The sequence below is a fragment of the Bos javanicus genome, chromosome 11, assembly GCF_032452875.1.
Source record: "Bos javanicus breed banteng chromosome 11, ARS-OSU_banteng_1.0, whole genome shotgun sequence".
Classification (NCBI taxonomy): domain Eukaryota; kingdom Metazoa; phylum Chordata; class Mammalia; order Artiodactyla; family Bovidae; genus Bos; species Bos javanicus.
This window is the reverse complement of record NC_083878.1, coordinates 92,891,089-92,907,778: the sequence shown is the minus strand read 5'-3', so window position 1 is coordinate 92,907,778 and position 16,690 is coordinate 92,891,089. Positions and strand designations below refer to the sequence as shown.

At 43.8% G+C, this 16,690-nt stretch overlaps 1 protein-coding gene across 3 annotated transcripts in view; it reads right to left on the bottom strand.

The window, feature by feature from the left end:
- MRRF (mitochondrial ribosome recycling factor) overlaps positions 1-16,690 on the bottom strand; it is a 56,503-nt gene that overhangs the window by 16,065 nt on the left and 23,748 nt on the right. For all 3 annotated transcript variants that reach the window (XM_061433434.1, XM_061433433.1, XM_061433435.1), the window contains one exon: positions 15,508-15,599. In XM_061433434.1, the coding sequence (XP_061289418.1) occupies positions 15,508-15,599 (92 nt within the window). The remainder of the gene's footprint in view (positions 1-15,507; positions 15,600-16,690) is intronic.

Here is a 16,690-nt window from a genome sequence, read left to right as displayed (position 1 = left end):
TAACTAGGCACCTGCTTTCAAAGGCCTGTCCTGTGACCGAGGCCTGGCTAAGCAGACATGCCGTCCTGAAATACAGCCCAGCATGATGGAAAGAGAGGAAGCTGAGGTCAGGGGTCACAGCTCCACACTCCCAGCTGAGTGATCAAGATGAAGTCACTTGTTTTCTCCTTCCCTGTCACCCAAAGGTTGGAAATCCAAGTTCAGGGATTCATGGAGGTAACTCTGCCTTCTGCTCTCACGTACAGGATAACACAGGTGTGGTGGCCAAGGCTGATTTCCACCCCCAGCTCTGCCACTTCGAGGCTGGGTACCTGTGCACGATTAGTTTTTCCTCCCCAGATCACAAGGAAGCATTCACAAGAACAGTCTCTGAAGCCACACAACCAGGGTTTGAGGCCCCAGATCTATCACTGCTTAGCCGTATGGCCCTGGGCAAGTCATTTCATTTCTTTGCCTCAGTGTTCCCATCTATCAAATGTATATAATACCACTAAGTTAATGAGACTGTTGCAAGGATTAAGAGAGTTACTTCCACAGTCAGGACCAAATGAGAGATGATCGTTGAAGAATTCTGCATACATGGGTATTGACTATTTTAAAAGCTGTTCGTCAGATTAGTAATAAAAATAACAGTGAAGTTTCCCACTGAGCGATCAGAGCCTAGTGGCCACAGACCCAGGGTCTGAGAAAGATGCCTGTCCTTCTCCTCATCACCGTGTGACACTGGGTGCAGACAACTCCCTTCCCCTACGACTCGGCATCCTCAGGTATGAATAGGGGAAATAATACACCTACCTCTGAAGACTGTTATGAATATCGTAGTTCATGTACAAATAGCACCTGGCACAGCAGCGGGCACCCTGGGCCATTACTGTCCTTACTACATGCTAGGTCCTGTCCCCAGAGCTAGGGATATAGCACGGGACAAAACAGATGAAGCACCACCAAGTCACACTCGAGTAAAGGAGAGAGAGGGCACCTGCAAATCTGTAAACCGACACCTAAGTGCTACGAAGAAAATGAAGCAAGACCGGCAGAGAATGAGGAGCCTTACTATGAGGACAGTAAGGGCTCCCTGATAACTGCCTAGCCCTCTGGCTCCAGTGCCATCTGCTCCCCTTCAATCAGAGTAACACTGACGAACATTTGCAGAGCTCTTTCCACGTGCCGGGCTCTGAGGGGACGCATGCTTTGTGCACTCACTGAGTCAACTTCTGCATCGTTCCTGTGACATTACTGATCTTATTACCTGGTTTCTAAAGATTAGAAAAACGGAGGCTTAGACAGATTGAGTAACCTGCCCAAGGCCACGCAGGTTCCTGGAAGACCTGGGATCTGAGCCCAGTGCAGCCTCACTCGTGAATCTCAGGCCTCCCTGCTGGTGCTAGACAAACCTAAGCCACTATTTCTTAGCAGCTGCAGTGACTCGGACGCTCCTTCACCGAGACCTGCTTAGACAGAGTTCACTGCTACTCCTCCAGCTCCCCGGCGAGCCTAAACACAGTGGGGAGAAAGGAGGAGGGGGTCCCTAGGGGTCGGCCGTGGGACGGTGATGACCTCGGGCAGCCAACCAGGTCCTGTGAGCAGGTGCAGCACACACAGGGTGGACGACAGCGGGGTGGGGGAGAAGGAACCTGTCCTTTCAGGCTCAGTTCTGCATAGGTGTTGATGGCGCTTTCTGCTCAGCGCATGCTCCGCTGATTCCTGACTGCACTTTCTTATGTGTTTCAAACAGAACATCTGTGCAGGGAGGGAGCTCCCATTCTACACACTTGGGGTCTGAATAGTAGAAGGCGCTTCTAAAGACCCACAGGCTGGGTGAGGAGAAAGGGGGCATCCTATAACCGCACGGAGGCTCGCCAGGCCTGGAAGGGGAGACAAACAATGGACTGGACATCCACCAGCCAAATAAAGGAATGAGCAACCCTGGAGAGCAGCAGTGAGAGCAGGCAGTGGCCACGAAAGGGGCCAGAGAAGCAGCTGCAGTTGCTCAAGTGCAGCTGATGGCTGCTCCCACCCAAGTGAAGTCATTCAGGCAGTCTCTTCTGATTTTTTTTTCCTTTCACCATCACTAAAGATCTGTATGTGTGAGAGCTGTGTGAGAAAAGGGTATTATCAGTATGTCCAAGGATATGCACATGAGACACACTCTCCGTGGTTTAAGATCCACAGAGCGATACAGCAGCTAGAGAGAGGGGCCGCAGAGCGAGGAGGAGGGAGGAGGGTTCTGGTTAGCAGCCCAGAAAGCAAGGCCATAGTGTGGCAAGAACAGGGGCGTGGAAACAGACAGACTCGATGTGAGCCATGACCCCCCTGCTTACTAATCTGTGACCCTGAGCAAATTACGTAACTTTCTGATCCCCAGTTTCCTCATCTGTGTTATACCTGTCTCAAGATGGTGTTTCTCTGTACGCACAGAAACAATGAGATCACCATGAAAAGATGTATGGAAGGTTCTGTTGAGCCAAAAATAAATAAATAAATAAACAAGCTGTGGCACTGCAGATGGCAGAAACTTAATCCCACTTCTGTAAACTGAATATGTGTGTGTGTGTGCACCTTTTACAATCTGGTAGGATATTTATTAAACTTACCAACAAGTTACTTCAGGGAAGAATCCTTGAGGAGCAATAAAGAAACTTTTTACTTTTCTGTAGGAAATCGTTACATTAATGTGTACTCTTTTTATAATTAAAGAGATGAAAGTCATATATCTAATAAAAGTCTAGTACTCAGAACATATAAAGATCTCCTACACCTCAACATAAAAGTACAAACAACACAATTTAAATGAGCACAGGACCTGAACAGACATTCTTCTAAAGATGCACAAATGGCAAACAAGCACACAAAAAAAACTCAACATCACTAACATCAGGGAAATGCAAGTCAAAACTGCAACAAGACATCACTTCCTACCCACTTAGATGGTAATAATGACAAAACGACAACAACAACAAGTCCTGGCAAGGAGATGGAGCAATTAGAGTCCTTCAGTATTACTGGGGAGAATATGAAATGTGCAGTCCCTGTGGAAAAGTTTGGCAGATCTTCAAAAAGTTCAACAGTTATCACAGGACTTTAGCAATTCTACTCATATGTTTATACCCAAGAGAACTAAAAGCATGCTCATAGCAGCATTACTTATAATAGCCAAAAAGTGGAAACAACTCAAATATTCATCGGCCTGTGAATGGAAAAATAACACGTGGCATATCCACTCGGTGGAATAGTATTTGGCAAGAAAAAAGAATGAAGTCTTGATCCATGCTACAACATGGATGAACCTTGAAAATATCATGCAAGTGAAAAAAGCTCGTCACAAGAGACCACATACTGTGTGAATGCATTCCTATGAGACGTTCAGAATAGGGAAATCTAGAGAGACAGACTAGCAGTTGCCTAGAGCGACCCTTACGAGGGTGACCTGGGGTGAAGTAGGGAGTGATTGCTAGTGGGCTCAGGGCATCTTTGTGAGGTGATGAAGATGTCCTAAAACGAACGTGGTGGAGCTTGCGTAACTCTGACTACACTAAAAATCTTTGTAGTGTACACTCTACGTGGGTGAATTAGACTTCAGTAAAGCTGTTAAAAATGCTGCATGACTCCCTGGCTCTCGTCACTGAACAGTACTCGTCTCCCCGGTGGAAAGCTCAGTGGCAGACAGCATGCCTCGGTCTCCTCAGCTGGGGGACGGCAGTACTGCCCCCCCATAACAGTTAATATCACCACGCACAAGAGGTCATGGGAACACTCAACAGCAGTTAACTTGATAACGACGATTTTAAAAATTACATTTATTTCTCACTGAGTGGATTTCTTTCCTTTCTTCACTGGTGTCAGACCTGCATCATGAGCTAAAGACTCTCCTTGTCACTCCTGCTCCTTCTCCCCTTTATCCTTCACAAGAGTTTCTCCCAATACCCCTCCAGAAAAGTAAATTTTTCTACTACCCCATTTTACAGATGACGAAACTGAGACTCAACGAGTTGAAATAACTAGCCTACAGTCACCTAACTCATTTTACTGATTCTCTTCTTCAAGTTGTTCTGACCTTGGTTCTTCCAGGTATCAATTCCACTCTCCCTGATGTACAGCAATTACCCCTATTTATTAACTCAGCCTGGGGACCCTGCCTCCCTGCCTTATGACCTTGCTCTCCCTAGAAAAACTTGGGAATCATCCATGAGAGACTGTACATCAGCATAAGCTGCAAAAAAAAAAAAAAAAAAAACTTCAGAAAGAAAATCCAGGCTAGGAGAACCACAACCCAGGGTTTTTAACTGTTACCTGGTGAAACTGCCTGGTCCAGTCACAAGGAGAATTCTCCTCCATGCTGTCACCTTGGAATAAAGTCTGAGGGAGGAGCCTGGCCTAGTCATAAGGTCTATCATTGCTGTCAAGGGCAGGAGGAAAGGTAGGAGCCAACTGTGAGGACCTGGGGAGCAGTTCAGTGGGCAGGGGCTGTCAAGAACAGTCAAAGCCCCTTGGCCTTTCTAGAAACACTAAGCGAGTCTCATACCACAGGCAGGACTAGTCATAGGATTTTCTTCTTTTGGATATACCTTCCAGGAGGTCTTGTTCGCCATAATTCATATTCAAAGAACAAACCAAGTGCTCATTAACAATCAAACTACAGTGTTCCTGAGCAACTTAAATTCCAAGATAATTACAACATAATGACTCAACTCCTCCCACCCCTAAAAATGGAGGAAAAGACAGGAAAAAAACCCCAAAACAACATGGGGTTGGGGGAGGGGTTAGTGAGGAAGAGAGGGAAAGAAACTGTTAAGGACTAAAAGAGCCATCAGCAAACAGGAAGAAAATATCATTGGTTTTACTACCAAATAATCAGAAAAGAATGTTTTCAATAACTCCTTAACCAGGAGAATTAGATAATAACAAATAGTATAAGAAAAGAGAATTAAAGTTTATGACACATAATATTCCATATAATATCCCATTACTCTTCAAAAAACATCATAGAAGTTATGCCCGTTTTACAGATAAGGAGGCTGAAGCTTCCAACAATGAAATGATTTGCCCAAGATCTCTACAGTGGGCATGTTTCAGGGGCACTGTCAGCCAGTGGTAGAGAGTCTCCTTTAACGGGCCATTGTCCCTCAGGAGCAGCCCGTCAGTCCGGCAGAATCCTCAGAAATGCACTGCAGTGCGTCATCATCTGCGCAAACCTCTCTTTTCCATTCTTTACCAGTGGCAGACCTGTAGCCTCTCTTTCACAGGATCCTGCCCATAAATTTCTCACACATATAATTCTGTCCTGGGGTCTGCTTTCAGAGGACCCAAGTAGATAAACCCAGACAATGACAGAACAGGAACTCACACCTAGGTCTGTCTAAGCCCAAACCCCTTGTGTTTTCTTTCCTTTATACCAGAGACTAACTGATAAATAAACCACGTTGCAAAATCCGATGATTGATTCTCAGGCTTTCTCTTCCATGGTCCATCAGCAACGTCCAGTGCCGCTGATGGGCACTTCCTCTAAGACACTTCCGTCGGTTCCCAGGATTCCACACTTTCCAGAGTTCTCTGGCCGCTTATTCTGTCTCTCTGGCTGGTTCCTCCTCACCATCTTGACCCACAAACCTTGATGTGGACTGTCCAGGGCTGTTTCCAAACCCTTTTCTTCACCATCTACATTTATTCTCTAAAGTAATCTCATTTAATCTCATGGCTTCTTCTACATGTTCATGCCTCCCAGATTTCTCTCTCGAGCCCACAGCCTTGTCTGAACTCTAAACTTACATACCTAACAGCCTACTTGACCTCTCCACATGGATGTCTATTAGCATCTCAAATTAAACACAGGATAAAACCTGGTCTTCTCTCACACCCAGTCTGTTCTCCCACATCTGCCCTGTCTCAGTAAACGGCAACTCTATCCTTCCCAGTTACTCAGGTCAAAAACTTTGAAGTCATCTTTGAGATCTTTCTTCCTAAATTTACAACCAATCTGTCAGCAAATCCTGGTAGCTTTTCCTTAAAATGTGCCCAGAATCTGATCACTTCTAACCAATCCCATTGCCATACTAGTCCAGGCCCCATTCCTGGATTACTACAATAGCTCCCAATGGTCCCTGCCTTCACCCTCACCTTCAGACAGTGTGATTCTCAAAACGGCAGCCAGAATGATCCTTTCAAAACCTAAGTCAGATCATGTCCCTCCCTAGCTCAAAACCCTCCAATGACTTCCCATTTTACTCCAAACAGAAACCAAAATCTTTATAAGGGTCTATAAGAACTATGATGGCTAATTTTATTTATTTTAATTTTTATTAGGGTATAGTTATTTACAATGCTGTATTAGTTTCAGGTATACAGCAGATGGTTAATTTTTTGTGTCATAGCAGTCCCAGATATTCGGTCAAACATTATGCTGAGTGTTTCTCTGAGGATGTCCTGGACGAGTGGAACATTCAAATCTTTAGACTGAGTAAAGCAGACTGCCCTCCCTAATGTGGGTGGGCCTCACTCAATCACTTGAAGGCCTGCAAAAAACAAAAATAATACAGAATTCCCCTGAATAAGAAGGAATTCCTTCTGCCCAACTGCCTTCAAACTGCAACAATGGTTTTTTTTCCCCCTGCCTTTGACTCAAACTGAAACATCAGCACTTCCTGGGTCTCCAGCCCCCTGGCCTTTAGACTGGGAACCACACTATCAGCTCTCCTGAGCCTCTGTCTCCCAAGACTGCAGATCTTGGGACTTGTCGGCATCCATAATCGCATGAGTTAATTCTTTACAATAAATCTTTTTACATATATGCCCTATTGGTTCTGTTTCTTTGGAGAACACTGACTAATAAAGACTTTACATGATACTGGCCTCCCCATTTCACTCTGATCTCAGCTCCTACTTCTCTCCCCTCCCGTGTTCTGCTACAGCCACTGAGCACTCTTACTATCTTACTACTCCCTGAACACCCACCTCAGGGTCTTTGCACTTGCTGCTTCCTCTGCCTTAGTGATGAATATAAGCATAGTCTGATCTCTCATGTCCTCAGTTCTATGCTAAATTATCACCTTTCCCCTGAAGCCTTCAGTGAATACACCACTTAAAACTGCACCAGCCCACGACCACCCCTATAATGTCCTTTATTGCTTTTTCTCCACAGAGAGAAAAATGTGGCCGCTGACACACACACACTATGTGTGTGTGTGTTACTGTCCATTTTCCCAGTGAAAAGTGAAAGTCACTCAATAGTGTCCGACTCTTTGCAACCCCATGGACTATACATTCCATGGAATTCTCCAGGCCAGAATACTGGGGTGGGTAGCCTTTCCCTTCTCCAGGGGATCTTCCCAGCCCTGGGACAGAACCCAGCAGAGGTTCCACAAAGGCAGAGGTTGTGTCTGGCTTGCTCACTGTTGTAATCCTCCATGTCAGAATTATGCCTGACACATAGTAGGTGCTCAATAAATATCTGTTGAATAAATTTATAAATATCTTAGAAGTTTCATATTTCAGCATAACAATTTTATATGATCATAAGAGCAGTTAAGAGGTCACCTGGTGCCAGAGGAGGATAGGGACTGACGTGCAAAGGGGCACAGGAACTTTCAGGATGACTGAGGTGATCTACAGGTTGACTAAGATAGTGGTTACAGGGACACATACATTTGTCAAAATTCACTATCATGTACACTTGAAATGGGTCCATTTTTTTTGTATGAAAGATATACCTCAATATAGTTGACTAAAAAAAAAAAAAAATACCCAAGTTGTTTATATTCCAGACTGCCTCCACGCCAAAAAGCGGTGTACAAATTCACTTTTAGATCATGCATCCTGGTCTGAGCTCTGGCAATTATGCTCCACATGGTGTGGGTTGGTATATAATTAAACTTTAAAATACTAATTGCTGCCCCTTATTACAAAAAGAAAAAGTGCTCTCGGAGGTCCACAGATGTTAAGAATAGACTTTGAAGTCAAGCAGACCCATATTTAAATCGTGCACAACTCTATCTTTATTAGCTAGATGAACTTGAACAAGTTATTCAACCTCTCTTGGGCTTACTTAGCTCATGTACCAAAAAAATAGGGAATGACAGAATGACCTAAATAATGTAGTATAAGGCCTACACTATAGTTTGCACTCAGTTAAGTAGTCACTTTGCTTAGTATTATTATCAACAAGCACTGAGCCATGAGAGCCACTGAAATATCAATGGGGTTTCCTAAGACAGTGATGTCAAGTTTGAGTCTGCGGACCACTGGAGGGGTCACTCAGGTGTGTTGCAGATGTTCGCCTGGCCCTGAAGCATCCATGTCTCCACGAAGCTCAGCAATATGCAGCACACTAGTGCAAATGAGCACTGTGACAATCAAGGAGCAAAGCTCACACCAAGGCGCCCCACATTCTGTGCACATCTCCCCCAGTTACAGTCCCCTATTTACCACTTCCCACCTCTAGCAGAAGAACAGGAAGATCCTTAGAAGACCATTACAACACTGTTAGCAAAAAAGAAAACAATTTAAACAACCAAGATATTCAACAAATGGCAACTCTTTAATGCTATAGGTAACAGGCAAACACTATGCAACCCTTAAAAAGAGTAAAGAAGAACTCTCACCAGAGCAATGATACATTAAGTTAAAAAAGGGAAGTGCAGAAGAGTGGGTATAATATAATCCCATGTCATCACAAGAAAAATGGAGACGGAGATTTAGACACGTGTCTGAAGCTGCATAGAAAAAATCTGGAACAAGGTGCTACTAGTTGAGCCCTATGCAGGGGAGTATGGGGGAGAATGGATACATGTATATGTATGGCTGAGTCCCCTTCACTGTTCACCTGAAACTATCACATTGTTTTTTTATTATTAATTAATTTATTTTTACTTGGAGGGTAACTGCCTTACAATATTGTGTTGGTTTCTGCCATACATCAAGATGAATTAGCCATAGATATACATATGTTCCCTCCCTCTTGAACCTCCTTCCCACCTCCCACCCCATCTCATCCCTCTAGGTCATCACAGCGCACTGGATTTGAGCTCCCTGCATCATACAGCAAATTCTCACTGGCTATCTATTTCTACGTGTGGTAATACACATGTTTCAATGCTACTCTCTCAAATCACCCCACCCTCTCCTTCCCCCACTGTGTCCACAAGGCTCTTCTCTATGTCTGCATCTCCACTGCTGCCCTGCGCACAGGTTCATCAGCACCATCTTTCTAGACTCCTATCACAACATTGTTCATTGGCTATACTGCAAAACAAAATTTAAAAATAAAAGTGATGCCCTATGGAGAATAGAATGGAAGTATTTTGATTTTCTATTTAATCCTACTTAAAGTAAAACCATGTAGACACTGACAAGAAATAATAAAAGAGGAGGACAATCCAGGAAGGAGGCAGCTTCCCCGGGGAATGAGTCGACCCCAGGTACTTTAATCTCTTCGGTGAATCCATGATTCCTAACAGTTTTATTTAAAATCAAAGATGAACTCAGTGCTCTCAAAACAAAACAGCGTCATTCTACTTTGTGTGGTTTTCTCATCAATATTTGGTAAAACAACTAGTAAGAGAGTGTTTGTTTGTTTGGGGGCATAAAGAAGATGTGAATGGGCTGGGGGCCCGACCAAAACAAACTCCTGCTCAAAACTTTTCAGGGTCCCTGATTAAGAAATGAAGAACTGACATACCAAAACAAGCTGCTACCAGGAGGCAAGAACAGGGGAAAAGGCAGTACGTCAGTCTTGCGTTCCATCCTGCTTCTGCCCCTAGGCAGCCCTATGACAGTGGACACTGATTCCTGGGAGTTTCAGGTCTCCTATCAGGCAAGTGGGCATAAGAACCATCTCCTGACCTCAGAGTGGTATGATGAGAATGCAGGGAGAAACCCTCAGGCATTCAGCACAGTATCTCCAGGCATTAAACCTGTAGTGCAGGTGGTTAATAAATAGGACCCAGAACCTGATGACATAAATAACAAAAAGAGAAGAAACTATTTCAACGAATCTTGATTAACAGGAATGTTCAAAGAATCCATCCAGTTGATTGACTTCTCTAAATGGGAGAAGACCAGCCAGAGAAGAAAACAAAACCCATACACATTGTCAGTGGGGGCGGATGTAACCCAGAGCTGGGGAGGCCCAAGGTCATCTTACTGAAGACAGCCAGGAGAACTTGCTCACAGTCATGCAGCTGGATTTGCAGAGGCTATGAAAAGAAAGCCTGGTGATAGGAACCACCCAGGCTCCAAGTCTGACCTGTTATTACTTTAGGGTTTATATTCTGCCTTCTTTCCAAAAGGATCAGAGGCAGATTGTAGGAAGAGTCATGTACTCAGAAGACTCATTTAAATAAGAATATGAGAATCAGAGGAGTGTATAGAGGGTGAAGTACCAGCTGAGATCTGTTGCAACTGAAAATAAAACTTAGCTCTGGGCATCCAGACTGAAGGCAGGAAAGCAAACCGGTAGACTGTCATTAGGGGAAGAATCATAATCAACTGGGAAGGTACATTTTTAAAGACTTAAACTTGAAATGTTATCATCAGAAACCAATCCTGGGAATTTATGCATTTGATTACCTCCCACCTCCCAGACTCCTAAAATAAGCTTTAGTGTGCTATTTTCCTCCTCACAGGTTTGCTGTGTGACCTGGAGCCAATGCCTCACCTCTGGGTATCTCAGGTTCCCCATCCTTTAAAGGGAGGGATGCACCTGCCTATTTATGAAAAGGAATGAAGGAACCTTTGTCAGCATTAACTTAGTGCTTAATAAACTTCAAAAGCCTTGCGTACATTATCTCACTGAAATCTCCCAATAACTATAAAAGGCAAGCCCTATAAATACATTACAGACGAGCTCTCTGAGATTCAGAGAGGTAGAGACAGCTGATACTGTCACAAAGCTAAAAAGTAGAAGAATCAGAACTCCATTCCAGGCTTTCGTGTTACCAAGGTGCAAATTTAACTATTAGACTTCTGCACTTCTTTTGTGTATCTCAAGCACCCAACAGTTCCTGGCAGATAGTAGGTACTCAGCATACTTGTTCCCTTCCTCACTCCTTCCTTTTCTCCTGAAGTAAAATTATGTATGTAAGGAAAATTGTATGTCTGTTGAAATATTATTAGTATCTTATATTTATATAGCTTCTTTTCCTCTAAGGAGATCACACTACTTAATTTATTTTCTCTACTAATTTCACCAAAAATCTAGCTATCACTGTGTATTATATCATTTATTTTACAAACGAGGAACTAGAAGGCTACAATCTGCTAGGGTGACATGCCCAGAGTCATATGGAAGTCACTGCCAAAACCAAACAAAAACCTTGGTCCTCTTTACATCTAAATCAGCCTTTATCCTCTCACATGACACAACCTCCATAATAAAGAACAGATCATTCATTTTTTATCTGGAAAACTACCAAACGTATAATGCAGTAAGGGGCCCCATGACCTTACCACCTTGTCAAAGGGAAGAAAGTATATAAAAAATGAGGTTTGCAGGAGCAGACGGATTTGGTCCGTCAACTTTCTCTTGGATTACACCCATTAACCAACATAAAATAATGCAAAATATAATGTAACAGATCCCCATGTCTTTGGAAATTCAAGTTAAACTCACTGATCTTTCAAAACTTGCAGCCATTAACTCGAGCGGGGCTGCAGAGGAGCACATGATGTCAGCGAGTTCTTTGCAAGAAACACATGATCCACAATTGGGCCACTCTATAAGAATCCAAGTCAGCAACGAGCATTTAGGGGCATCAATTCACAGCATCACAGCATTCTGGAGCTCCAAAAGGGACCTGGCAGACCACTGAGAACAATGCCTTCATCTTGTGCATGAAGAACCTGAGGCTCGGGGCGGGGGTGGGGAGGGCGGGTAAGAGGCTTTGCCAAGATTTCACAGACATAGCAGCAAGAACAAAAAAATTAAGCTGCTGACTATATCCCTCCCACTTGCGAGTCATGCTTCTGATGGACGTGAGTACACCTAGCACTTTCCAGAATTACCCACCTATACATTGAGCGCAGGAGAAAGAGCCTGAAATATGGTAACAGAAAAACTCAGAATTCAAATTCTGGCCATGTGATATTGAGCAAGTCCCTTAATTTCTGTGAATTTTAATTTTTTTCATCTATAAACTGTAGGTAATAGTAAACTCCACAAGTAATCTGCCAGTAATATAAACAAGGGGCCCGCACAGCCCTGAGTTACACAAAGGCCAACATTAGATCCACATGCAACCAGAACACCCAGCACAGAGGCTGGCACGTAACACATTTGTAGAAAATTTGCTAAGCGAATCAACGAACTAACCAAGAAAACAAGTACTGGACTTGAACTCAGGTCTATTTGCTTCTTATATAGCTCCCAATTCATATGATTTCAAAGCAGAGTGTTATTTCTGACTTACAGGGGCCATTTTCTGGCCAAAAAGCAGAAGAAAAAGGTCTGCAGGGAAGTTCTTGGACTCTTTGGTGTTGGTATTAATTCTTGTTGCTAGCATGGGTACATCCTGAGGCTCCAGAATCAACTAAACCTGAGCTTCAGCATAAGCTGTGTGACCTCAAAGACACACACATTCTCTGAGCCTGAATTTCCACACCTGGGGAAAAAAATCTATTTTACAGAAGTTGTGTGACAAATGCAGTGATCTATGTAAAGGAATACAGAATGATGTGTGGCACATGATGACAAGTTCACATTCCACTTCCCTTCTAGTTATTGGGAGGCTTCATTCATTCCTTTCACTTAGGTCCCTGCTCTGATGTCACTTCCTTTTTGAACCTTCCTACCTACAAATAAAACCCCTAACACTCACTGCCCCTTCAGTCCAGTTCAGATCAGTCGCTCAGTTGTGTCCGACTCTTTGCGACCCCATGAATCGCAGCACGCCAGGCCTCCCTGTCCAATACCAACTCCTGGAGTTCACTCAGACTCACGTCCATCGAGTCAGTGATGCCATCCAGCCATCTCATCCTCTGTCATCCCCTTCTCCTCTTGCCCCTAATCCCTCCCAGCATCAGAGTCTTTTCCAATGAGTCAACTCTTCGCATGAGGTGGCTAAAGTACTGGAGTTTCAGCTTTAGCATCATTACTTCCAAAGAACACCCAAGGCTGATCTCCTTCAGAATGGACTGGTTGGATCTCCTTGCAGTCCAAGGGACTCTCAAGAGTCTTCTCCAACACCACAGTTCAAAAGCATCAATTCTTCGGCGCTCAGCCTTCTTCATAGTCCAACTCTCACATCCATACATGACCACTGGAAAAACCATAGCCCTGACAAGACGCACCTTTGTTGGCAAAGTAATGTCTCTGCTTTTCAATATGCTATCTAGGTTGGTCATAACTCTTCTTCCGAGGAGTAAGCGTCTTTTAATTTCATGGCTGCAGTCACCATCTGCAGTGATTCTGGAGCCCCAAAAATAAAGTCTGACACTGTTTCAACTGTTTCCCCATCTGTTTCCCTTGAAGTGGTGCCTGCTTACTTTCCTTCATAGTCCTTACCATCCCCTGACATCATGTATTTGTTTGTTTACTGTGCCTGTTGTTGTTCAGACACCAAGTTGTGTCAGACTTTGTGACCCCATAGACTGCAACGCACTAGGCTTCCCTGTCCTTCACCATCTCCTGGAGTTTGTTCAAACTCATCTCCACTGAATCAGTGATGCTATCCAACCATCTCATCCTCTGATGCCCCTTGCTCCTCCTGCCCTCAGTCTTTCCCAGCATCAGGAAATCTTTTCCATTGAGTTCGCTCTTCCCATTGGGGGGCCAAAGTATTGGAGCTTCAGCTTTAGCATCAATCCTTCCAATGAATATTCAGGGTTGATTTTCTTTAGGATTGACTGGATGGATTTCCTTGCAGTCCAATGGACTCCCAAGAGTCTTCTCCAGCACCACAATTCAAAAGCATCCATTCTATGACGCTCAGCCATCTTTATGGTCCAATTCTCATATCCGTAGAGGACTACTGGAAAAACTATAGTTTTGACTATACAGATCTTTGTTGGCAAAGTGATGTCTCTGCTTTTTAATACATTGTTCAGGTTTGCCATAGCTTTCCTTCCAAGGAGCATGTGTCTTTTAAAATCATGACTTCAGTAACCATCCACAGTGATTCTGGAGCCCAAGAAAATAAAATCTGTCACTGGTCAAACCCAGGTCTCCTGCATTGTAGGCAGATTCTTTACCATCTGAGCTATGGGTTTCTTTACTGTGCCTACTTGACTATAAAATAAGCCCCAGGAGGATGGGGACTTTTTCTTGTTGGTGCTATTTACTGTTCTATCTCAAGAAACAGGAAAGGGCCTGGCAGGTAGTTAGGGCTTAATAAAAATATTTGTTGAGTGACTGAATGAATTCAACACTTACTTGGGGCTTGCTGGGCTTCCAAGTAGTGCTAGTGGTAAACAACCCACCTGCCAAAGCAGAGATGTAAGAGAAGTGGGTTCAATCCCTGTGTGAGGAAGATCCCCTGGAGGAGGGCATGGCAACCCACTCCAGTATTCTTGTCTCAAGAATCCCATGGACAGAGGAGCCTGGTGGGCTACAGTCCATAGGGTCGCAGAGTCGGACACGACTGAAGCGACTTAGCACACACCAAGTCCTGGAATTAGACTAATGCAGTGGCCTCCCAACGATGCTCTCCGGGTCCACTCTGTCCCCCTACATTTCATCTGTTAATCAGCAGCCAGAGAGCTCCTAAAAAGTCAACCTCAGATCACGCCTCTGCTGAAGGGCCTCCAGTGGCTTCCCACTACAGTGACAGCACAGCCCACACTACTCACCAGGGCCTGTAATGCCGAGAGCATGGGCCTCTCACCGATCCAACCCCACACCACCACTGAGACACAATGGCTTTCTCTTCATCAAATATGCCAAGGTCTTATTATTTCTTTTCTTTCTTAATTTAAAAATAAACACACACTTTATGCCTTTGAAACTCTTAAGTTCTATATATTTACGTAATTAACAATATTCTGTTCTTTCTTATACCTAAACTTCTTCAACAAGTGAGGACTAATGGGAAAATGACTCTTCCAGAAATTTGTGTTAGAGATTACAAGTGTCGAGGTCTTTTCAGATTCAGGGCCTTTGGGCTGTCTGTTCCCTCTGCCTGGAAAGCTCTTCCCCTAGGCTGCCTTGTCCTCATCATTCAACTGTCGGCAGAAATGTGACCTCCTTGTGAAGCTGTCCCTGCCACCATCACTCTCAGCAAGTCACCCTCTATTGGAACACACTGTCCTTTCTTTTCTCACAGCATTTCATTATCTGGAATGACTTTATTTATGAGTCTTATCTTCCCAATAGGACTATAAAATACATGAGGACAAGAACTTTGTCAGTTTTACTGCTGCATCTGAATCAATAAACTGGATCTCAAAAGCTGCTGGAGCCGGCCAGGATGAGAGACACAGGTAAAGTACACCATCAGACTGACAGTATCATGGAGTGTTGGTTTCCTTCCAAAGATAGCTGCCCCATTACATCAAAATATGTTGAGTGTCAGCCAGACTTACTTGGGAATGGGTACCCGAATTAGCGTCCCCTCCACTTCTGGGTTCAGATTCATTCCACTTTCTCTTATAGCCTTGATAGCTGCAGCTGTACACTGAAAACCAGATCAAAAGGTAAACAGAATTAGTAAATAATTATTACCAGATGCAAGCCCTCTGTCGATAACTGGCAACCCATCTTGGCAGAACATGGAAACATTTAGTTCTGTTACCAGTAAGATCAGGAAGTTACATTGGTGTAGAGTGCTTTGATCAAGCTGAATAGCAAACTATGTCCACTCCTGGTACCAGTGTATTGCGGGAGGGAAAAAAAGCATAGAGGAAAAAATAAAAAGAAAACAGCTCTGCTTCTTTGAAAAGATTTCAATGGTTTGAGGCAACGCAGATCAAAACCACAATAAATCCTCAAGGGAGGGGGGCTGGTCTGTGCAAAGATTGGTGTAAAGACAGCTGAAAGATTTTATACATTAAAAATTCCAGTTGACATTTTACACTCAAAATATACCAGTGCCGAGTGGAATGAGTAAATAAATTTAACTCACTCACATCTATGCTCACACCAACCTCACTTGTGTTTTGGCATGAGCGATGAATCTCTGCTGGTGTGTGTGCCAAGAAAGGAAGCATGGAAGATCTCAGTTCAAATCCCCACTCTGCTAACCATGTGACCCTGGGCAATAAGCTTGACCTCTCTGAGGCTCCATGTAGTAATCTGAGACCCTGCAGTACTGTACCTCAGAGAGGATTAAATGAGGTAACATGAGCCATGCATCTTCCTCTGTGTCTGGGTGCCTGTAACACCCAGGCAAGGGGTGCTATTATATAAACACATTCAATAAAGGTAAGAATGCACAAACCCCTGGAGAATGATAAGCTGATGTCATCACCTAGCTGATGCACTGCTGTCTTTATTTTTTTCTCTTTTTTGTGGCTGTACCATGAGGCATGCGATGTCAGATCTTAGTTCTCCTGAACAGGGATCAAACCCATGGCCCCTGCAGCGGAAGTGCAAAGTCTTAACCACGGGACTGTCATCAAAGTCCCTCTTTGTTTAAAAAAAATTTATTTCATCAAACTATAGCTCTTTTACAATGTTAATTTCTGCTGTACAGCAACACGATTACGTTATACATATTCTTTCTCACATTTTTTTCCATTATGGTTTCTTACAGATCTCGGAGTATCG